The sequence below is a fragment of the Pan paniscus genome, chromosome 16 (genome assembly GCF_029289425.2).
Source record: "Pan paniscus chromosome 16, NHGRI_mPanPan1-v2.0_pri, whole genome shotgun sequence".
NCBI lineage: Eukaryota > Metazoa > Chordata > Mammalia > Primates > Hominidae > Pan > Pan paniscus.
Window position 1 is genome coordinate 63,353,302 of NC_073265.2, and position 24,201 is coordinate 63,377,502.

A 24,201-nucleotide genomic window follows, 5' to 3' on the forward strand; every position below is an offset into this window, starting at 1 on the left:
AATGGGTGGGGATTCTGCGTGTCTCCCGGAGCCTGAACCCCTTTCCTGGTTATGGCCGGTAGCTGTCTCCAGGGCTAACGTGGGCAGCGCAGGGGGGCGGAAACCGGGTTTTAGCCAAATGCCTCGACACCGCCGCGCCTCCGCCTCCTCGTCGCTGAAAGAAATGTCGGGGTTTCATCAGAGCTAGGGAGCGACAGTCGGGAACAGCGAGTCTGCTGAAGCCGGCTGTTGTGTGAGGGTGTGAGACGGCGGGGCGGTGAGGGGCCACCGCGGCTTGGGGGATAGTGCGTGTGGGGTTGACCGTGTGTCTGCTTGAGAGGCTGTGAAGATATGGGGGGCAGATATGGGAGAAATGCTCGGGCCTGAAGTCCCCAGCCCACCGTGCTCAAGAGTAGCGGACGTTTTGCCACCATCCTTGTCTGTGCTACTGTCTGCTGCAGCTTCCGTGCCCCGTTCTCCTGGAGCAGGCAAGACCTGGAGTGAGGTGCTTGGGTGCGCTCGAGAGAGCTTCCCCCTGCTCCACCTGTCCCGCGGTGCGCGCAGGCCAACGCGTCGGGCAGTGGGCTTCAAGCGCTGGTTTAGCCACAAAAGACCAGAAGTAAAGAGTTCCGGCTTAAGAGGCTGGGCAGGGCTGCGGTGGGCTGGGGAGGGGGGTGTCCCTTCCCAGCACGCCCTGCAGGGCTGTGCATTCTGGTGTCGGGTTAGACTAGCAGGCGGGGCGGGGGGGTTGGGGCGGCGGGGCGGGGGAGACTAGGGCTTATATCAGCCCAGATCCAGGCAAAAATGGTAGGGAGGGTGCGGCGCTCTGCTAACACTATCAATTATGCATCATGTTGAACGTGGCTTCGGGGAGGAGGCGGCTAGCAGCGGGGGGTGCGGGAGGGAAGGGTCCGCGCGAGCTCGGCTGCGCGCAGCTCAGCGGGTCCCGCTCGAGGTCTGTCGGTGCCACCGCCTGCATTGGCAAAACGAGTTTAAAGGCAAAGACACGCCTTTCCCCCCCACTTCAGCCGCGCGCCTTTCCTTCCCCCAAATTCCTCAAAGATGGTTTGTCTCACGTGTTGCAGGGCGTAAAAGCGGCTTGCATTCAATTAGCAGCGAAGCTCGCGGGCGCTGGCGGGACAGGCGCGTGAGGGTGAGTTCGTGTGAATGTGTGTATGCGTGTGCGAGAGGAGAACGGTAAGTGTCCCGGGTGCAGGTGTGCCCGTGAAAATGCGTGTGAATGTAGCAGGGGCTGAACACATTGATGCGATTATTACCTGACCATGGATGATTGTAAACTGTGAAGGTCGGCTATGGGGAGGGTGTGAGGGACTGTGTGCGCGAATGTGTTTGAACGTGGGGTGGGGGAGGTGGTGTGATCAGGGACAGTAACAATGTCAGCGGCTGTGTAAATGTGGGGGTACGTGGGTTATGGGGGTGAAGTAGGCTGCGAAGAGCCCAGCCAGGACAGTGGGCGTGGGATGCCCCTTATGACCGACGTGTCTTGGCCTTGGGGAGGGTCTCCGTGGCTTTAACAAAAGTAGACCAAGCAGGAGGCGGGAGAGGCTATGCGCGTCCCCGCCAGGCCCGGGAGTGCGCAAGGACTTTCTCCAACCTGCAGCCAGAGAGGTGGGGGAAACGGACGCAAAAGGAAAAATTGAAGTGGTACTTTGGGGCCACCGAGTCCCCAAACTTACCTGTCCCTTTCTTTGCCCCCCGCCCCCCGTTTTCCCCACAGCCACAACACATGCGTGTATCTTGCTTGGGCTATCTTCCCTGCTCTGCCACGCCGGGTCTGGAGAAGGGGTTTCAGCCCCAGGACATTTACTGAGAGTCGGCGAATATTGGGTAAGCAATGGGGGCCACCCCACAACCTTGACCCAGGTGGGGTTAGGTCCAGCCTAGGGCACCTGATGGGGTGCGGGGCTGGGGGGGGTGCTGTCTGGCAGGAACCGGGAAGGGAGGGAAGGGACCCTCCCAGAAGAGCAAAGGCAGAGTGAAGGAGCAGGTTCCCAAAGACAAGTTGTGGGAGGGGCTCTGCCAAACCTGACAGGCGCTCCAAATGGGGGCAGGGAGTCTGTGCAAGTTCGTTTGTGTGACCGGGCTTAAGGTGTTATGGGGAGGGGGTCCTTAGGCACCGCAGAGCTGTGGAGAAAGGCGCAGAATCTTTCATCTTCTCCAGCTTCATTAGCTAGTGGCAGCCCCATGACCTGTTGGCTGAGGACGCCTCTGCCCAATGGGAGCCGCCTGAGGGACCTGAGAGGAAGCTCTAGTGACTGCTTTCCCAACACACCTGGTCCAAACATGGGGGAGAACCTCCTTCCCCGTAAGGAAGGTTGGCAGAGCAGCCCTTCTTCTCCCCTCACAGGAGCTGCAGCCCCGGGCAGGTGACTTTGGCCTTAGATGCAGTAGGGCATGGGGATGGGCTTCCCCAGATCCCACATCTCAAGTGGTGCAGTGCAGGTCCTCCTATTGCTTCTCTGCTGGGTTTCGGTCACAGTGGAGGGCTGTATGCACACACAGGCACATGCCTGTGTTCTTGTGGGTGGGTCGGTTCGTGTGAGGACTTGTGTCCTTGTGTCTGTCAATTGTCACAATGGACAGGAAAGCGCTTTGTACCGTGGTGGGAAACACTGTACAAATGCTGGTTAAGAGAACAATGAGGTCTGCAGGGTCTGTTGTGTCCATGTCTGGGTGCATATGTGTTTGTGAGTTTAGGAAATGTGTTGTGAGCCTCCTAATTGAGCATCAGGTCCTCTAAACCCCTGCAGAAGTTGGCGGTTTGATTATGAAGCCCCGCGTCTGTTTGTATTGTTGTGTGCCTGCATGGGCGTGTGTGCGAGTGCTGTGCGTGGGACAAAGGTTCCAGGGAGGACAGCCAGTCACGGACAAAAATGTCCTTCTTGGGTAGGATCCATTTCACCAGGTTAAACGAAGGCTTAGAAACACAGAGAGGGGTACGTGAGGAGCCCGCTGGAGATGGGCGAGCTGCGGAGCCCACGGAGGGGCCAGCTCCAGCGTGAAGGAAGGAGTAGGAAGAGAAAAAAGGGCGATGTACCGGGCCGCTGGAAAAGGAAATTAGGGCCCTGGGAGGGAGCATCCGTTGAACCTCGAGATTTTTATTGACCTTCACTTCAGAGAGGCTCCTGGCCATAGAGGAGGTTACCGGAGCCCTGGAACTAGTGCTAGACGGGCTTGCGGAGGCACAGCTTGATAGGGGAGGTAAGCTGGGGTTCAGTGAGTCACCTTCTTTCTTCTTCACCTGGCTTCCATCTGCAGGAGCCGCGATGTTCCCCCTTCGGGCCCTGTGGTTGGTCTGGGCGCTTCTAGGAGTGGCCGGATCATGCCCGGAGCCGTGCGCCTGCGTGGACAAGTACGCTCACCAGTTCGCGGACTGCGCTTACAAAGAGTTGCGTGAGGTGCCGGAAGGACTGCCTGCCAACGTGACGACGCTTAGTCTGTCCGCGAACAAGATCACTGTGCTGCGGCGCGGGGCCTTCGCCGACGTCACACAGGTCACGTCGCTGTGGCTGGCGCACAATGAGGTGCGCACCGTGGAGCCAGGCGCACTGGCCGTGCTGAGTCAGCTCAAGAACCTCGACCTGAGCCACAACTTCATATCCAGCTTTCCGTGGAGCGACCTGCGCAACCTGAGCGCGCTGCAGCTGCTCAAAATGAACCACAACCGCCTGGGCTCTCTGCCCCGGGACGCACTCGGTGCGCTACCCGACCTGCGTTCCCTGCGCATCAACAACAACCGGCTGCGTACGCTGGCGCCTGGCACCTTCGACGCGCTCAGCGCGCTGTCACACTTGCAACTCTATCACAATCCCTTCCACTGCGGCTGCGGCCTTGTGTGGCTGCAGGCCTGGGCCGCGAGCACCCGGGTGTCCTTACCCGAGCCCGACTCCATTGCTTGTGCCTCGCCTCCCGCGCTGCAGGGGGTGCCGGTGTACCGCCTGCCCGCCCTGCCCTGTGCACCGCCCAGCGTGCATCTGAGTGCCGAGCCACCGCTTGAAGCACCCGGCACCCCACTGCGCGCAGGACTGGCGTTCGTGTTACACTGCATCGCCGACGGCCACCCTACGCCTCGCCTGCAATGGCAACTTCAGATCCCCGGTGGCACCGTAGTCTTAGAGCCACCGGTTCTGAGCGGGGAGGACGACGGGGTTGGGGCGGAGGAAGGAGAGGGAGAAGGAGATGGGGATTTGCTGACGCAGACCCAAGCCCAAACGCCGACTCCAGCACCCGCTTGGCCCGCGCCCCCAGCCACACCGCGCTTCCTGGCCCTCGCAAACGGCTCCCTGTTGGTGCCCCTCCTGAGTGCCAAGGAGGCGGGCGTCTACACTTGCCGTGCACACAATGAGCTGGGCGCCAACTCTACGTCAATACGCGTGGCGGTGGCAGCAACCGGGCCCCCAAAACACGCGCCTGGCGCCGGGGGAGAACCCGACGGACAGGCCCCGACCTCTGAGCGCAAGTCCACAGCCAAGGGCCGGGGCAACAGCGTCCTGCCTTCCAAACCCGAGGGCAAAATCAAAGGCCAAGGCCTGGCCAAGGTCAGCATTCTCGGGGAGACCGAGACGGAGCCGGAGGAGGACACAAGTGAGGGAGAGGAGGCCGAAGACCAGATCCTCGCGGACCCGGCGGAGGAGCAGCGCTGTGGCAACGGGGACCCCTCTCGGTACGTTTCTAATCACGCGTTCAACCAGAGCGCAGAGCTCAAGCCGCACGTCTTCGAGCTGGGCGTCATCGCGCTGGATGTGGCGGAGCGCGAGGCGCGGGTGCAGCTGACTCCGCTGGCTGCGCGCTGGGGCCCTGGGCCCGGCGGGGCTGGCGGAGCCCCGCGACCCGGGCGGCGACCCCTGCGCCTACTCTATCTGTGTCCAGCGGGGGGCGGCGCGGCAGTGCAGTGGTCCCGCGTAGAGGAAGGCGTCAACGCCTACTGGTTCCGCGGCCTGCGGCCGGGTACCAACTACTCCGTGTGCCTGGCGCTGGCGGGCGAAGCCTGCCACGTGCAAGTGGTGTTTTCCACCAAGAAGGAGCTCCCATCGCTGCTGGTCATAGTGGCAGTGAGCGTATTCCTCCTGGTGCTGGCCACAGTGCCCCTTCTGGGCGCCGCCTGCTGCCATCTGCTGGCTAAACACCCGGGCAAGCCCTACCGTCTGATCCTGCGGCCTCAGGCCCCTGACCCTATGGAGAAGCGCATCGCCGCAGACTTCGACCCGCGTGCTTCGTACCTCGAGTCCGAGAAAAGCTACCCGGCAGGCGGCGAGGCGGGCGGCGAGGAGCCAGAGGACGTGCAGGGGGAGGGCCTTGATGAAGACGCGGAGCAGGGAGACCCAAGTGGGGACCTGCAGAGAGAGGAGAGCCTGGCGGCCTGCTCACTGGTGGAGTCCCAGTCCAAGGCCAACCAAGAGGAGTTCGAGGCGGGCTCTGAGTACAGCGATCGGCTGCCCCTGGGCGCCGAGGCGGTCAACATCGCCCAGGAGATTAATGGCAACTACAGGCAGACGGCAGGCTGAACCTCCGCCCGTCCGGCCCGCCCATTCCCGACCTCCACCTAGGGTGCCTGGGAGCAGCAGTCTAGGGCTGGCAGGACTTATGTCCCCCGTCCCCAACCTTCACCTACTCCTCCCCCTTACTACTCCCCAACCTTGACTACCAGGGACTTCTATTAGGGAGTGGGCCGATTTCACCAGTCCCTGCTACCCACGGCTGCCATTCTCCCTGCGGGCTGAATCCCCTTCCCCGCCAAGCACAGTGTTTATCTTACCCCATGCAAGACTCCACCCGCAGACGGTGGGCGATATCTATGTCCCTCCATTCCCGTCGCGATTATCTGCGAAATCCACCCCGCAGCCCGCCCCACCGTGGGCTCTGGAGCCAGAGGAAACGAGCGAAGACTTTGGAAACCTCGCGGTAACGCGGTGGTTTCGGGGGCCAGCCAAGGCCAGTGGAGTGCTGTGGGGTCCCACCTCGACCCCTCCTCCTCCCTTTCTTTCTTTCCTTTTTTTTATTTTTTAATTTTATTTATTTATTTTTTTTTTTGACGGAGTCTCGGTCTGTCGCCAGGCTGGAGTGCAGTGGCGCGATCTCGGCTCACTGCATCTTCCGCCTCCCGGGTTCAAGCGATTCTCCTGCCTCAGCTTGCCTAGTAGCTGGGACTACAGGCGCGCGCCACCACGACCAGCTAATTTCTTCTATTTTTAGTAGAGACGGGGTTTCACCATGTTGGCCAGGATGGTCTGGATCTCTTGACCTCAGGTGATCCATCCGCCTCGGCCTCTCAAAGTGCTGGGATTACAGGCGTGAGCCACTGCGCCCGGCCCCTCCTCCCTTTCAATCCCTACTCCCAGAAGCCGGGATTCGTGGCAACCCCTAGTTTTTAGTTCCAAAGCCTCCTGCCGGCAGGGAACCAAATCTTTCTGTCCTCCCACCCCCACCCCACTTCTGGCCAGTTGGAATCCAGCCCGGTGCCTGGGGCGCCTTTCAGCTCCGCGCTCAGATTTTCCTGTTTTCGTTGTTTTCAAAGACAGCGACATTTCGGGTCTGGTGCTAACACCCCCTTCCCAGCCTCTGGGAAAATCGAGTGTGTGTGTCGGGGGGTAGGGAGGGAATGCGTTTTCTGTCGTCTCTCTCCTAACTTAAAGCGCCGCAGGACCGCGCGCCCCTTGGCGGCTGAGCCCGTGAACTTGGTCCCGGGCCAATTTCGTTGTCCGTGTGTTGGGCTTTCCGGAGGTCTGTGCGCCCAACAGCGCCGCTCCCGCGGCTCCACCCGACCCAGACCCTAGCTGGAAAGCGCCGGAGGCGGAGGAAGCTGACTGTGGCCTCCCGGGCCGCGGCTCTCTGGAGGGCTCGCGCCCTAGTTCGCACAAAGCCTGCTCGTGACTGTGCGACTGTGCGACGGGATCCGGATGGAGCCGAGCCCCTCCGTCCTCGCGTCTCGGTCCTCGCGTCGCCCCGCCCCACCCGCCCCTGCTTCGGCGGGAATCGTGTTTGCCCGGCGTGTAGTCCCTGACAAGCGTGCCCTGTAGGAGAAAAGTCTGTGTCCTGTGAAGTGTGACCGTGTAGTGTAGGGGGGCGGGCGGGGGGGCGGATGGGCGGGGAGGGAGGGAAGGGGAGGGGCGCGGCGCGGCGACTCGGGGCGGGGTTCTTTTTTCCATTTTGAAAGAAAGCGTCGGGGTTGGGGTGGGGGGAGTTTCAGTCCTCGGGATCAGCCCTCTCCGCGAAGCGCAGCACAAGCGCGGGCCTGGGACGGAGTAGCCCCCCGGAGCCCGTGCCCTTTTCTCAACGCGTCTGTATGCAGTCAATAAAACAATCGATTTGAACTGGGCTCGGTGACTTTTTGTCAGGGGACAGAGGGAGGAGGCCTGGGCGATGAAGGAGGAAACCGCGGAAGGAAGGAGCCCCCCCAGAGCCTCCCGTTGGAATCTTTTGAGTGATTTCCTGTTTGCGTGACCATCCTGTGATTTTTTTGCCAGGTGTTTGCACCCAGCCCTGCTCTTAGTGTCTCCAACTCCAGGGTGGGGTGACAAAAAACGAGGGCAGGCTGGAAGTGAGTAGGGGGAGGTTGCAAGAAGGGAAGGCGGGTGTCTGCAGACCCTAAACACAGGGAGTCTGAGTGTGCGTGCAAGTATATTTGCACTCAAGAGTGTGCGGCACCCTCTTTCACTTGAGACTGTCTGTGTAGTGGGGTGTGGCTGTATATGGTGTCACACTGCCCAGTTTCTGTGTCTCCACATCAGCCTTTGAGTTCCCTGAGAAGCCGGTGGGAAGAGGATGGGATTCATAGGGACAAGACTGCTGTGGCTTGCACAAGAGAAGTCACAAATAACACAAAGTACAGAGCGGGCAAATGATGTAAAGCAGGAAAGGGGGAGAACCTGGCCAGGCCGATTGCCCAGAGCGAGCCGGCACGTTTGGCCTGGGAGCCAAGTGTGTGCGTTGTGTGGGTGGGTGGGGAGCACTCAGTGAATGATGCATGGACAACTGTCAGGGTGTGCTAAGGGGGTGCACCTGGGGAATCAGGGTTGAAAACACACTGATTTCATAGTCCTAGAAAGGGGGTTTCTTGGGTGAGGAACAGGAGAGACAGGGGGATCAAGAAAGGAGACTGTGCTCCTGGCCAGCCTAAAACACACGGATTGGGCTGCTGTGTGTTTCAGCTGAATCCCCCTAAGATGGGAAGAGGCGGGGAAGAGAGATGGAAGAGGAAAGCAACAGAAATGGGAAGCAGATAAAGATTCTATCTCTCCCCTCCCTTCTTCCTGCTTCCAATTTCTTGTCCTCTTTTGCTGTCTCTGTGGGTCTTCCTAATTGGACCAGTCGAGGCTGGCAACAGGCCCAAGTTCCAATGCTCAGGGTCCTACCCCGCCTCAGGTCTGTCCTCTGGCATAGGTGGTGGCTGTGACACTTCTTGGGGCCTGAGCCCAGATTCCCTTCCCAGACCAGCAAAGCTGTTTTCTTTCTTTTTTTTAATTTTTTTATTTTTAAAATAGATCAGTTTTATTCTGCTAGTTCCATAAAAACAATGTAAACACAAGCGTTCTGTACATCTTCTTGGTGAATTCACATAATGCTTTGTTCCCTGATCCTTTAACCTCCTCGTCTTCTTCCAGTTATTTTCTGTTTGGACCACTGGCCACAGGAGTGGAGTGGGGTTGGGGCTTAGGAGAGAGCAATGTGGCTTTTTCGTATGACTTGTTTTATTGCTTGCCCTCTCAGCACACTCCTGTTACTCCTAACACAAAGTCTGAGATTTAAGCCCTTAAACCTGTAGGTTTCACCATCAGCTTTTTCTTTTTCTTTTCTCTTTTTTTTTTTTTTTTTTTTGCATAGGCATTACTAGGGATGTGAATGGGAGACTGGTATAGAAAGTGGTGAGGAGCCGAAGCCAAGAAATTGCTTTAAACACAAGATGAAAACGCTCTGTTCTGTCCACACAAAGAATCACCTAATACTGGTGTGAGGCATCTCACTTAGCTGTGGAGAAGTCCTTGGAATTAGATCTCAGAAAGACAGTTCCAGCTTTAAGACAGTAAAACCTTTAGGCAATGGGCTAATTGCCTTAAAGGAAAGAAGAGTTCTACTTGAAAGAGCTTGCAGGTGAGAAATTGTCCTACAAAGATTCTTAGAAATGTTAGCGGAGATAACTGACATGGGTAGCTGTGGGCCAACCAAGAACTGTCAACAGCCTGATCTCATAGCAAAGCTGTTTTCAAGAAAAATTCCCTTCTGAGGGCCACAGCCTGAGCCCTGACCCTTGTCACAGCCCAACACTGCAGTCTACCCCACCGCCTGGGACACAACTCAAGAATATTATCTCTTAGGAAGACACCTGTTTTGTTCTACCTGCAAATCCTACCTCTGAGGACGGGGCAAGGACTGGCCCAATTCCTAGGGCCTGTTTAGGAATCCAGCCACGTGATTGCTTCTGGGAGCAGGCCTGGCTGGGCCAGTGAGTGCTCAGCAGTTTTGGTGCAACTCAATCATCTGGTCATGGGTCTCTTGTGGGAAGACAGGCCCCTTCCTTTCCCTCCCTGTCCTAAGAATTGGGGGCCCTCCTCGAGACCCTCTAGGATCCTGAGTGCCACTAGGGCAGGTGGAGAGGAGCTGAAAACTCTGCCCCTCTTTGTCCAGGGCCACGCATCCTATTGGATGAGCAAATACTACTCAGCTAGACCTTGTACCTTCTGGGCATGGCCAGGCCCAAAGGCTCCATCCACAGGCAGGAATGAATACGTGTTGGAGGCCAAGGACCAGGGTGCTGGGACACTCTGCCAACTGCCCACTGAAATCCCAGCCCTCTCAGGAAAACTCTAGTTTCTGTCCAAAGGTTTGGCCAATGCACAGAATGGTCCCCAGCCTCTGGCCTTCCTTCCTACCTCTTTTTAAATGTAATTAATTTAACTTATTTAATTACATTAAAATAAAATGTCTTCCTTTCATTTCCTCTCCCTCATTCCTCTCTGTTCTTTTTTGAATTGTTTCAATTCAACTACCAATTTGAGGTTGAATTCATTTTCACAGTGTCCCCATCAGGTGGTTGTAAAACTCTGGCTTATACTTATCCAGAGATGAGGAGCTCACGTTCCACTCCCCGCTTCCAGGGAATCAGTTGTTTAGCAGTTTAAAATGTGTCTCTTCCTGGGTTCCACCCCTCAGGCCTGACTGCCACTGGCAAGTTCTCTGGGAGAACCTACCAGGTGTGGAGGTGTAATCTTCACCTCTGACCCTCTCTCCCTGGCTCCAAGGCTTTCCATTCAATGCAACTTTTTTGAGCCTTTCCTGTATGCTTCATGTGCTGTGCTAGCTTCAATCTCTCCAGTGTGTCTTGCTGTAAAACTTATTTGGATACTACATGGGAATGGAGTCTAACGGCTTGAGGAGTGTGTGTGTGTGTGTGTGTGTGTGTGTGTGTGTGTGTGTGTCTTGAGAGACCTGGAAAATGGTCGGAGAATGCAATATGACAGCAGTAGCCTCAGAACTCAGAGCAATTTATCAGGAGCAGTAATTCTCTGAGTTACAGAAACCAGATGGCCAGGATGTGGCCTTGAATCGGATGAGAAACCTGTCTAAAGAAAGGTTATTTGAAAGGCGTGCCTCCTCCCCCCAAATGTTTCCTAAAGATCAGCTGAAATGAGAACCATCTTGAAGATCATTAAAGTCCATTAATATAAAAGAACAAAGGAAGGCAGGGCTTCTTTGAGAAAGAAGCAGCTGGGGTAGGGTCCTCTGGTCCCAGATCTTGTGTCTGGAATGCAGCCCTCCACCCATGACATCAAAATAACAACCACAACTAAAGCTAACATCTCCAAAGATTCGTTGTCAGTACATATATGGCCTGTGACTTCCTGGTGGACATCTCAGTTTTTCCTCCTGGATCTCAGGGAAATGCATTTTGGTAGGTAGAGGGAAAGGAGTGGCATCTTGCTATGACTACCCTGCCCCACATTTGTTAACAGAGCCCCAATTATGAGACACTCCATAGGGAAAAAGGGACCTGCTGTCTGCACAACAGGAGGTGTCGCCTGCAAAGAAAGGACCATGACTATGTAAGCACAGAGCAAGGAAAACTGGGGGATCTCCTTTCTCTGCAGAAATCCAAGCCTGTATTCTGCAGAAAGCCAAGCCCTAGTACCAGGACATAAGAAAGGCCCCTTGTTGAGGCTATAAATTTCCAAGTCTGACCTAACAAATACCTTTACCTTATACATTTCCAACATAAATGTATAGATAAGAGAAATCCTGCTGGGCAGTTCGGAGGAAGCAAGTGGAGCCATTTCAGTTGTAATGTGTCAATTCATTGATTCCATTTGAAATGTAGCCACTCACACCTATCTGTTCAATGATAAGATTTTGCCTTAGGACTCAATAGAGAATAACATTATATTGAAAATGAAAGATCTGCTGTGACTGGCATATAGAAGAGATTAAATTTTAAAATGTTTTGCAATATTAGCATTTTGTTCAAAATATGACCAGTGTTCCTAATGAGACTTGATATGGATTTTTTAAAAAGCCATCCAAAGGCCCCATGATGGGCACAAAAACAAAACCAACTTGTTGGGTTAAATTAGTTGGAAAGACTTTGTATCATTCCATTGTTGAATAAGTAATTTATGGGATTTAAAGACAGTACGATTTTGAAAATTGTGCTAATTGTGTGTGCTTTGTTTGGACATGTGAATGTAAGTTTAATAATTAAGTTTAAGTCCACATAGAACAAGGAGAGAAAAAGTGTTTGTATTTTTATCAACTGTTTACTGCTTACATGTATTCCCTTGTGTATTAGGAGTTAATTTGGTTTTGGCAAATTAAATGCATTTTCTCCCAGCAACATTCTCAAACTGTTTCTTAAATTGAATCTAAAAGCCATTCAAGGCATCCAGCCATTTGAGAGAAAAATTTCTATGATTATATAAATTACCGAGGAACTTCGTAAGAATTGATCATTGTCGAAATGGGGAGAGAATAGGAATGGAGAATTAATTATCAAATGCGTCTTAATAATAGAGGCTTGTCACACATCTAGACTAAGAATGCTAATAGTCACCACCTAATATTAGTATAAATACTAATAATACCAATAGTGGCTAACATTTATTGAACTCTTACTATATTTCAGGCACATACTATGGATCTTACAAGCATTATTTTGTCATTCCTTATAGTGATCCTGTGAGGTAATATTATTATTCTAATTTACAGGCAAAGAAACCAAAGAGCACAGAGGGTTAGTAGTTTGTTGAAGATCACACAGCTGGCAATTTGCAGGGTTGAAGTTTGTCCTTTTGTTATCTGACTCCAATGCCAGAGCTCTTAGTCACCAAGCCAAACCTCCTCCTGAAGCCTCTACAAACCAGTGAAGTGTAGAATAACATATTTTCTATATGGTTAAATTTGCGGCTAATTACAGAGTTTGTCTAGAAAAAGGATTTCTCTTGCTGTTTCTCTTATTTCTCAAAATAGCATTTTTTTTTTTCTGATTATAAAAGTAGTGCAGGCCGGGCGCAGTGGCTCATGCCTATAATCCCAGCACTTTGGGAGGCCAAGGTGGGCAGGTCACTTGTGATCAGGAGTTTGAGACCAGCTTGGCCAACATGGTGGTCTCAAACTACTATTTCATGTCTCTACTAAAAATACAAAGAAATTAGGCAGGTGTGGTGGTGTGCGCCTGTAATCCCAGCTACTCCGGAGGTTGAGGCAGGAGAATTGCTTGAACCCGGGAGTTGGAGGTTGCAGTAAGCGGAGATCAGGTCACTGCATTCCAACCTGGGCAACAGAACAAGACTCTGCCTCAAAAAACAAAAAAAAGAAAAAAGAAAAAGAAAAAAAGAAAAGAAAGAAAGAAAGAAAAGAAACAAATATAAAAATAAAAGTAATGCATGCTTCATCTAGAATTGTCTTTGGTTGCCATTGGGAATGTAAATGGGCATAGCCACTTTGGAGAAATATTTGGCAATCTAGGAACATTAAAGATACACATACGTCTGACTCAGTAATCTCACTCTTGGGTATATACTCAATAGAAATGAATGTTTACATCCATCAAATACAGAAGAGTCCTTTGGTGGATGCAAGTGCAACGATGTTCATAGCAGTTTTATTTGTAATAGCCCCAAATTGGAAACAACCTAAATATCCAACAGTAGAATGGAGGAAGTAACCTGTAGTATATTCATACCCTGGAATACCAAAGAGCAATGAAGAACAAACTGCAGCTACACACAACATGGATGTCATCACGGTGAGTGAAAGAAGAAAGACACAAAAGATTATGGAATGAGTGATTTAATTTAAAGGAAGTTCACATACAGGCAAGACTAATTTTTGGTGGAAAAAGTTGGAAGGTACTAACTGGGATTAGGAGAAGGCTCAAGGGAGACTTCTGAGATTCTAGAAATGTTCTATACCTTGATCTGGATGGTGGCTACATGGGTGTATGCATATGTAGAAATCCATTGGCTACACACTTGAGTTGTATACTTTATTGAATTTGTTATACCTCAATTTGTGTGTGTGTGTGATGGAGTTTCACTCTTGTCGCCCAGGCTGGAGTGCAATGGCGTGACTTCGGCTCACTGCAACCTCCAGCTCCCTGGTTCAAGTGATTCTCTTGCGTCAGCCTCCTGAGTAGCTGGGATTACAGGCACCTGCCACCACACCCAGCTAATTTTTGTATGTTTAGTAGAGATGGGCTTTCGCCATGTTAGCCAGGCTGGTCTCAAACTCCTGACCTCAGGTGATCTGCCTGCCTCGGCCTACCAAAGTGCTGAGATTACAGGCATGAGCCACCGTGCCCAGCCCTTATTATACCTCAATTTTTTAAAATGGAAAAATAACCCTTGGAAATCAGGCACCAAAGTAATACGTGCTCCTTATTGAACAGCACTGTCCAATACTAGCCACTAGCCACATGTGGTTATTTACATTTTAATTTTAATTAAGGTGAAATAAATTTTAAAACTCGTTCCTCAATCCCACTAGCCACATTTTAAGTACTTGGCACATTGCTAACAGCAATTGTTTATTTGGACAGCAGAGCTATAGAAAATTTCCATCCTAATGGAAAGTTCTATTGCTAGTGTTGTTATAGGAAATTGAAAAATATAGAAGTGTATTAAAAAAACAATTTATTATTTATAATTCCCTCATCCAAAAAATAATGTAGTAACATTTTATGTTAACTTCTAATTTCTTTCTAAAATAAATTTTATTAAATTACAAGAGTAACATATGAATGCATTCTTGTCCTAAGATAATTAAATATTGATAAACTGAAACTCTCTTTGACCATTGCCTGCAATCCTAGAGCTCTCCCCAGTGGTAACCACTCTTACTAGGGTACTATGTACCTTTTTATTTTTTTTGAGATGGAATTTCGCTCTCTCGCCCAGGCTGGAGTGCAATGGCGCTATCTTGGCCCACTGCAACCTCTGCCTCCTGGGTTCAAGCGATCCTCCTGCCTCAGCCTCCTGAGTAGCTGGGATTACAGGCAAGCGCCACCAAGCCCAGCTAATTTTTTTGTATTTTTAGTAGAGACGGATTTTCTCCATGTTGATCAGCTGGTCTCGAACTCCCAACCTCAGATGATGCGCTCGCCTCGGCCTCCCAAAGTGCTGGGGTTACAGATGTGAGCCACCACGCCCTGCCTGGTACCATGTATCTTTTCAGACCATTTTCTCAGGTACTTATAAACATGATGTCTGTGTATGGAAATATACAGCAGAGCCATTAACATCACCCTGACTCGAGGAGCTTCCACCTGGTTCAGTTCAGTCTCCCGAAGTGCACAGGAAGGGTGTTATCCCCATCATCCACACCCCACCCAGTGTCTAGGGCTCTCTTCCTATTCATCTCGAGCTGCTGTGGTCCTGGGATATTGTGAGAGGGGACGTCACATGGGGCAAGTCAGATGGTCACTAGGTACAGTCACACTGCAGAACTGGCAATGCCACTCCTGTTGGGTGTTCCTAGGGCAAGGTGTAACTGTAAATCCAGGGGAGCCATCACTCCACACTGTCTGTATGAAGAGCTAGCCTGTGGTGCAGCTCTCCAGCCTGAAGGTGGTGCTTCCTAGGGTAGAGTCTAGGAGGTCTGCAGGCATGACTCAGCTCCCTCTGGGTCCTCTCGCAGAGGTCCTTTGCTGCTTTCATCAACGCCACACTGGAGCATGGAACCCTTTTGTGAAGCTGCCCCAGATCCCCTTGGTACCAACATCATCATTTTCTCTCTGGTATAAGGCACAGGCTCCGTCTGACTCAGACCAATGCACCTCTCAGTGTTTACCTTTTGAGTTCAATTCTGAATTCATGAATTTTTAAACTTTCTTCATTTTAATGTATGCATTTACAGCTATTAATGTCCTCCTAAGTACTGTTTTAACAGTATTCCCCAAGTTTTAATAGGTAGTGTTTACATTGCCATTTAGTTTTAAATATTTTATTTCTGTGAGATTTGTTCCTTGACTCATGAATTATTTAGACATGGGCTGTTACATTTTCAAATGTATGTGTGTTTTTTTCTGACACTTTTGTTTTTGATACCACTTGCATTACTTCGTTGTCAGAATACAGACTGGGTGATGCTGATTATTTGGTAATTATTAAAACTTGCTTGGAGGAATAGGATGTAGTCAATTTTTTGTAAATGTTTATATAAGTTTGAAAAGAATATTTATTCTTGAATTATTGGGTTATGATTTTTATATTTTAATTAGATCAGGCTTGTTAATTTTATGGATTACATATTCTCTATTTCCTCACTTAATTTTTTGTTTGCTTGTCTTATTAATTTCTGAGAGAGGCATGTTAAAAATCTCTTATGATTTTAGACCTGTCAATTATTTCTTGTAATTCTGCTCATATTGCATTGTATATTTTTGAGGCCATGTCATAAGGTGTATACCTTTTTGGTTAAATTTTTGTTGAAGTCTAACACACATTCAGGAAAGTACTTTCATAAAGAGAAAATACCTCTTATGACCAGTACCCATATCAAGAAAAGAAAATTACCAGCACTCCTGCAGCATCTTCATGCTCCCTCGGAGTCACTCCTCCATCCCCACTCTCCTGACTTCTGATATCATAGATTAGTTTTGCCTGTATTGGAACCTCATATATTCCAGGAGTCTTCAAAATGTACACGAAAAATGCATATTATGAAAAAATTAACCATGATTTCAAAATGTTTTCACTAACTTGTACTAACTTGTTATAACATGTCTGAACAGGATCTAGTTTGAGGCTCTAAGAAGGATAAGATATGAGTTTGAAAAGAACCTCCATTACAGCAACATGAGTTCTGCTAAAATCAAAGCAAGAATGAACATCAAATTTATGGTGAAGCTTGGGTGGAAGAATTATGAAATCATTGATACCTTAGGAAAAGCTTATGGAGACAATGCCCCAAAGAAATCAGCAGTTTACAAATGGATAACTTTTCTTAAGAAGGAATAAGAATATATTGAGGATGAAGCCCACAGCAGCAGACCATCCATGTCAATTTTTGAAGAAAAAATCTTTTTTTTTTTTTTTTCTGAGACATGGTCTCACTCCTGTTGTCCAGGCTGGAGTGCAATGATGTGATCTCAGCTCACTGCTCCCTTGACTTCCCAAGCTCAGGTGATCCTCCCATCTCAGCCTCCAAGCAAGTAGCTGGGACTGCAGGTGCGTGCCACCAGGCCTGGCTAATTTTTTGTATTTTTAGTAGAGGTAGGATTTCACCATGTTGCCCAGGCTGGTCTCAACTTCCTGGGCTCAAGCGATCCATCTGCATCAGCCTCCCAAGATGCTAGGATTACAGGCATGAGTCACTGTGCTGGCCAAAAATTAATCTTGTTTGTTCCCTAATTGAAGAGGACTGACAATAGCACAAAAAATATCCAATGCCATAGACATGTCAATTGGTTCAGCTTATACACTTCTTACTGAAAAATTAAAGTTGAGCAAACTTTCCACTCAATGGGTGCTGAAACCATTGCTCCTAGATCAGCTACAGACAAAAGCAGAGCTTTCAATGGAAATTTTAAACAAGTGGGATTAAGATCGCTGTTGCATTCTTCAAAGAATTGCAACAGGAGATGAAACATGGCTTTACCAGTACCATCCTGAAGACAAAGCACAATCAAAGCAATGGCTACCAAGATGTGGAAGTGGTCCAGACAATGACAACAGATTTTTGGGATGCTCAAGGCATTTTGCTTGTTGACTTTCTGGAGGGCCAAAGAATAATAACATCTGCTTATTATGAGAGTGTTTTGAGAAAGTTGGTCAAAGCTTTGCCAGAAAAATGCCCAGGAAAGCCTCACCAGAGAGTCCTTCTCCACCACAATGCTCCTGCTCATTCCCCTCATCAAAGTGGGCAATTTGCAAGAGTTTCAATGGGAAATCATTAGCCATCCACCTTACAGTTCTGATTTGGCTCCTTCTGACTTCTTTTTGTTTCCTAACCTTAAGAAAAATATTTTAAAACACCCCTTTTTCTTTAGTTAACAATATTTAAAAGATGGCATCGACATGGTTAAATTCCCAGGACCCTCTGTTCTTTAGAGGTGGACTAAATAGCTGGTATCATCAGTTACAAAAGTGTCTAGAACTTCGTGGTGCTTATGTTGAGAAATAAAGTTTATATTTCTTATTTTTATCTTTTAATTCCATTTTTCCACAAATGGTTTGAAGTCTTGTCATATGCTCAGCTTTGGTAGATACTGCCAAACAGTTTTTCAACATGTACCAATTTACACTTGCACCAGCCGTGAGAGTCCTCATCAAACTCAGTATTATCTGTTTTTGGTTTTAGACATTCTGTTGGGTGTGTAGTGGTATGGCATTGTGTTTTTAATTGGCATTACCCTGACAATTAATTAAGTTGAATACTGTTGTTTCCTGTCCATTTGAAAATCCTCTTATGTAAACTGTCTTTCTCTCTTTTTCATTGGGTTGTCTTTTTCTTATTGATTTGTAGAAATTCTTCATATATTCTGGGTATGAGCTTTCTGTACAGAATGTCTTCCCTCTCTCTTCAGCTTCTCTTTTCACACTTTTTGTAGTGTCTTTTTATGAAGAGCTGTTTTTAGTTATAATGTGCTCCAATTTATCAATTTTTTCTTTATGGTTAGAACTCTTTAGGACCATATTTAAGAAATCTTTGCCCACCCTAAGATGATGAAAATATTCTCCTATGATTTCTTGTGAAAAACATTATGATTTTACCTTTTTTATTTCGATCTACAATGCATGTGGAAGTTACTTTTGTATAAGGAGTGAGGTGGGGCCAAGATTCATTTTTTTCCCATGTGAATATCCAGTTGACCTAACACCTTTTATTGAAAAGTTTATCTTTTCCCCCACTGTAAGTAAGGCCTTAGCACCTTTGTCATCAGTGAGGTGACCATATATGTATGCATTGTTTTTCCCCTTGCAGTCCGGACTCGGCTTCTGTCATCACATCTCTTTGTCTGACTCTCTTTGCTGTGTCTCTCTTCCACTTTTAAGGATCCTAGTGATCACATTGAGTCCACCCAGATAAGCCAGGATAATTTCCCCATTTTAAAGCCAGCTGAATAACAACTTTAATTCTGTCTGAAGCCTGAATTCTCTTTTGCCATGTAACCTAACATATTCTCAGGTTTGGGGGATTTTTTTACCATTGATTTTTGAGAGTTCTTTATGTATTCTAGATACTAGAGAGTTCTTTATATATTCTTCTTTTCTTTTTTTTTCACTCTTGTTGCCCAGGCTGGAGTGCAATGGCATGATCTCAGCTCACTGCAACCTCCACCTCCCAGGTTCAAGGAATTCTGCCTCAGCCTCCCGAGTAGCTGGGATTACAGGTGCACGCCACCACGCCTGCCTAATTTTGTATTTTTAGTAGAGTTGGGGTTTCACCATATTGGTCGGGCTGATCTCAAACTTCTGACCTCAGGTGATCTGCCCGCTTCAGCCCCCACAGAGTGCTGGATTACAGGCATGAGTCACTGTGCCTGGCCGAGAGTTCTTTATACATTCTAGATACTAGTCCTTTGCTGGATATGTGATTTGCAAATATTTTCTTCTATTCTGTAGCCTGTATTTTCATCCTCATCAGGGTCTTTCACAGAGGAAGACTTTTAAAAACTTTTTGATGAGGTCAAATTTATCAAGTTTTCCTTTTATGGATCATACATTTGATGTCGTCTAAGAACTCTTTGCCTAGTCCTAGATCCTGAAGATTTTCCCCTATGTTTTTGTCTGAAAACATAGTTATATGTTTTATAGTTGCACATATATAGTTTTAGAGTTGCAAGTTATACTTTTTCAGTTAATTTTTGTATAAGGTGTGAGGTTTAGATGAACCCATTGTCTGTAGATGTCCAATGTTTCCAGCACCATTTGTTAAGACTATCCTTCCTTTGTTGAATTGCTATTGCACCTTTGTTAAAAAATCAGTTGGGCATGTTTGGGTGGGTCTATTTCTGGGTTTTCTATTCAATTCCATTGATTTTTGTATCTGTGCCTCCACCACTAACACACTGTGTTGATTATTGTAACCGCATAGTAGGACTTAATATCAGGTAGAGTGGTTCCGCCTACTTTTTTTTTTTTTTGTAAGATTGTTTTAGTTATTCTAGGGGCTATGTCTTTCCATATAAATTTTAGAATAAGCAAATCTATGTTTACAAAAGAAAGACAAAGACATTGCATTAAACCCATAAACATTTTTACAATGTTGAACCTTTTAATCCGTGAACACATGATATTGTCTCTCTACTTCTTTAGGTTGTCTTTGACTTTTTTAATCAGCATTTTGTAATTTTCAGCTTGCAGATCCTGTATGAATTTTATTATGTTTGGCCGGGCGCGGTGACTCACACCTGTAATCCCAGCACTTTGGGAGGCCGAGGCGGGCGGATCACGAGGTCAGGAGATCGAGACCATCCTGGCTAACACGGTGAAACCCCATCTCTACTAAAAATACAAAAAAAAAAAAAAAAAAAAAAATAGCCGGGCGTGGTGGTGGGTGCCTTTAGTCCCAGCTACTCAGGAGGCTGAGGCAGGAGAATGGCATGAACCTGGGAGGCAGAGCTCGCAGTGAGCCGAGATTGCGCCACTGCACTCCAGCCTGGGAGACAGAGCGACACTCTGTCTCAAAAAAAAAAAATTGTTATGTCCCAATTTCTTTGGGGGTGTTCATTATTAGTATATAAAAAGTGATGATTTTTGTGTTGATTTTTTTTTTTTTTTTTTTTTTTTTTTTTTTGAGACGGAGTCTCGCTCTTTCGCCCAGGCTGGACTGCAGTGGCGCTGTCTTGGCTCACTGCAAGCTCCGCCTCCCGGGTTCAGGCCATTCTCCTGCCTCAGCCTCCCTAGTAGCTGGGACTACAGGCGCCCACTACCACACCCGGCTAATTTTTTGTATGTGTTTTTGGTAGAGACGGGGTTTCACCGTGTTAGCCAGGATGGTCTCGACCGCCTGACCTCGTGATCCACCCGCCTCGGCCTCCCAAAGTGCTGGGATTACAGGCGTGAGCCACCACGCCCGGCCTTGTGTTGATCTTATATCTGCAACCTTGCTGAACTAACTATTGGTTTTAAGAATTTTTAGTATTTTCCCTGGGATTCTCTAGGTGAATTATTTTATTTCATTTCATTTTATTTTATTTTATTAGACACAGGGTCTCACTATGTTGAAACCAGGCTGGTCTCGAACTCCTGGGCTCAAGTTATCCTCCCACTTTGGCCTCCCAAAGTGCTGGGATTACAAGTGAGAGGCACCACACCAAGCTAGATGTTTTAAATGTTATTTTTATAACCAATCCTTATTTTTATTTCTTCACATGATCATGTCTTCATTATCACTCCTAATGTTGTTTTTTATGTCTCCTCTCTTTTTTTCTGTTAAGATTCCCAAGCTGTGGTCTTTTCAAAAAACACCTAGCTTTTATTTTTATTAATCAGCTCTACATCTTTTTCTGTCTAGTTCATTAAATTTTTTTTTTTTTTTTTTTTTTTTTTTTTTTTGAGACTAGTCTTGCTTGGTCACCCAGGCTGGAGTGCAGTGGTGCAATCATAGCTCACTGCAACCTCCACCTTCTAGGTTCAAGCAATTCTCCTGCCTCATTCGGCCTCCCAAGTACCTAGGATTACAGGTGTGCACCTCTACATCCAGCTAATTTTTGTATTTTTAGTAGAGTTGGGGTTTCACCCTGTTGGCCAGGCTGGTCTTGAACTCCTGACCTCAATTGATCCAATCGCCTCAGCCTCCCAAAGTGCTGGGATTATGGGTGTGAGCCACTGCATCCATCCTAGTTCATTAATCTCTGATTTTTATCTTTACCAGTATTTTTATTTCTACTTTCTTTGGATTTATTTATTTTTCTTTTATCTAGCTTTTTGAGTTGAGACCTTAGTTAATTTTTTAAACATTTATTGCTTTTGGGTGAATCCATTGGTTATAGATCCCCTGCATATTGTTTTGGATGAATACTGCAAGTTTTACTATGTAATGTTTTAAGTGTTCTTGTAAGAGTTTGCATCTCAGTATGATGATGAAAAAGTTCTGGAGATGGATGGATGGATGATTACACTACAATATGACTGAATGTAATGCCACTGAACTGTACACTTAAAAGTGGTGAAAATGTTATGTTATGTATATTTTACCACAATGAAAAGTTTGTAATTCTTGTTTGAGTTATCTCTTTAACCCAATAATATTTATATACATATTTAAAACTTTTCGGGATCATTTTGTGGTTGCTGTTGCTGTTGCTCTTGTTTTATTTGACTATTCTTTTTTTTGTTTTGTTTTGTTGTTGTTGTTGTTGTTTTTGACGGAGTCTCGCTCTGTTGCTCAGGCTGGAGTGCAGTGGTGTGATTTTGGCTCACTGCAACCTCCGCCTCCTGGGTTCAAGCAATTCTCCTGCCTCAGCCTCCTAAGTAGCTGGGAGTACAGGAGCGTGCCACCATGCCCAACTAATTTTTGTGTTTCTAGTAGAGTCGGGGTTTCACTCTGTTGGCCAGGCTGATCTCGAACTCCTGACCTCATGATCCACCCGCCTCGGCCTCCCAAAATGCTGGGATTACAGGCGTGAGCCACTGCACCTGGCCTATTCTTTTTTTAGCCCTAATTTTATTACATGTGATTTGTGAAGGTGTCATGTATGACTTCTGTTTTTTGAGTTTTATTGATTTCTTTTGTGAGCTAGTACATGTTTAATTTTTTTTGAAAATTTTGTGTGTGCTTGAAGAGAATATGTATTTTCTTATTGGGTGAGATATTTTAGATTACTTTTAAGATCAAGTTCCTTAATTTTTATCAAACCATTCATATCCTTACTTATTTTCTATCTGACCTGTGGACTTCTGAGAGGTGTATTAGAAATCTCCTAATTTGATTTGAGATTTGTTTTCTCTTTATATTTCTGTCAAAGCTATATTAGTAGATGCATGAATGTTTGTGCCTATTATATCTTCTTGGTGAACTATCCTATGTTTTAATATGAGTAGCCTCCTTGTTCTTGTTCTTTTTATTGTGTTTTGCCTTGACTTTCTCTTTTTTCCTTCCTTTCTTTCTCTTTTTTCTTTTTTTTTTTTTTTGAGACAGGATCTCACTCTGTCACCCAGGCTGGAGTATAGTGGCACAATCTCAGCTCACTACAACCTCTGCCTCCCAGGCTCATTTGATCCTCCTGCCTCAACCTCTCAAGTAGTTAGAAGTACAGACATGCACCACCATGCCTGGCTAAATTTTGTTGTGGTTTTTGTAGAGATGAGGTTTCACCATGTTGTCCAGGCTGGTCTTGAACTCCCACACTCAAGTGATCCTCCCGCCTCAGTCTCCCAAAGTGCTGGGATTACAGGCCTAAGCCACCACACCCGGTCCTGAATTTATTTTTCTAATATTAATATTCTCACTCCCACTTTCTTTTTAAAAATATATTCCTAATATATCTTTTTCTAGTGTTAGAATTCATTTTTAATTAGTAATTCTCTAAGGTTTATAATGAGAAAACAGTCCTATACTTTATCTCTGATTCCAGTTCCTAGTGCTTTCCCTTCCACTTTGAACTTTTTCAGTTTTTTCTGCTGTTTCCTACCATATTAAAAAATAACATGCTTTCCTGTTATTTTTTCAATTTTATGTATTACCTATTGACTTCCTATGGAGGTTGAATAAATTCGTTCTTTCACAAAGACACACACACACTCAACTTTCCTTTCATCCTTCCAATATGATTAAATTGCAACTTTTGCTGAAATGATTGTTCCAGTGTTTACATTATAATAATTATGCAAACACAGTTCACAGCTGATCCATGTACTGAATTCTGTTTTTATTTCTTTTCTCATACAACCTTTCTTCTCCCGCGGTTGATAATTACCTTGTTTTTTGTTTTTTTGTTTTTTTATTTGTTATTTTCTTAGTTTCTATTACGATATCCTAAAATTTATTGCAGAAGTATAAATTTCCCCTCAATATGTTTTAAAAATTAGATATTTGATCAGTTTCTTTTTCTTTCTTGGAGACACTCCCAGAGCCCCCCATCCTTCTGCTCCCATCCTGGCTGCTGAAGGCCTGATGCACAGCTGTCATCCTGGGACTTCCGTGCACCATCATCCCTGTTTCCGGATCCTCTGTCTTCCTCTTCTTGGTTTATTCTCTCTTTTTGATGGAGCACATTCTCTAGAGAAGCAAGAGAGGATCTTGATCTTGTGAGGCCTAAAATTATGCAATTATACAGAATCACAAATGGAAAATTAGACATCAAAGAAATGTGGGAAAAGAAATCACAACAAACTGCAGTTTTTGAAAATGGTGACAATTACCACAAACCACAAAATCCAGGAAAGTAGTCGAACATTAAACTACATGACATTGCTTTATAATGATTTTCTCCTGAACTTTTAGTTGTATCTCTGAAGACCTTTGTCTCAGTTGACCTTCAATCAAAAGCAGAAGCAGATCCTGCTAGAAGGATATGTTTCTCTCTCTCTCTCTCTCTCTCTCTCTCTCTCTCTCTCTCTCTCCCTCTCTTTAAATGGATTTGCTGTAGGGCTTCAACATTACACAATTGTGGAAGCTGACTAAGCATGCTTTGTAAGGCTGTTACCTTGCATCTGATGCTGGAGTTTGAAGTCTGCAGGGCAGGCAGGGTGGAAAGGAAGAGGGAAATAAAACTCCAGGGAGAGCAAGAACAAGCTAGAGTCCAAGAACATGAGGTGGAACCTATAAGGA

The 24,201-nt window shown here is 47.1% G+C and overlaps 1 protein-coding gene across 10 annotated transcripts in view; it reads left to right on the forward strand.

Moving 5' to 3' along the window:
- ISLR2 (immunoglobulin superfamily containing leucine rich repeat 2) overlaps nt 1-7,310 on the forward strand; it is a 37,480-nt gene extending 30,170 nt beyond the window's left edge. For 2 of the 10 annotated variants that reach the window (XM_055098258.2, XM_008963488.6), the window contains 2 exons: nt 1,718-1,827; nt 3,259-7,310. In XM_055098258.2, coding sequence (XP_054954233.1) covers nt 3,267-5,504 — 2,238 coding nt within the window. In that variant the 5' untranslated portion in view covers nt 1,718-1,827; nt 3,259-3,266 and the 3' untranslated portion in view covers nt 5,505-7,310. The other 8 variants (XM_034939124.3, XM_003811125.6, XM_057299848.2 and 5 more) reach the window with 8 other exon arrangements.
- The last annotated feature ends 16,891 nt before the right edge of the window (nt 7,311-24,201 follow it).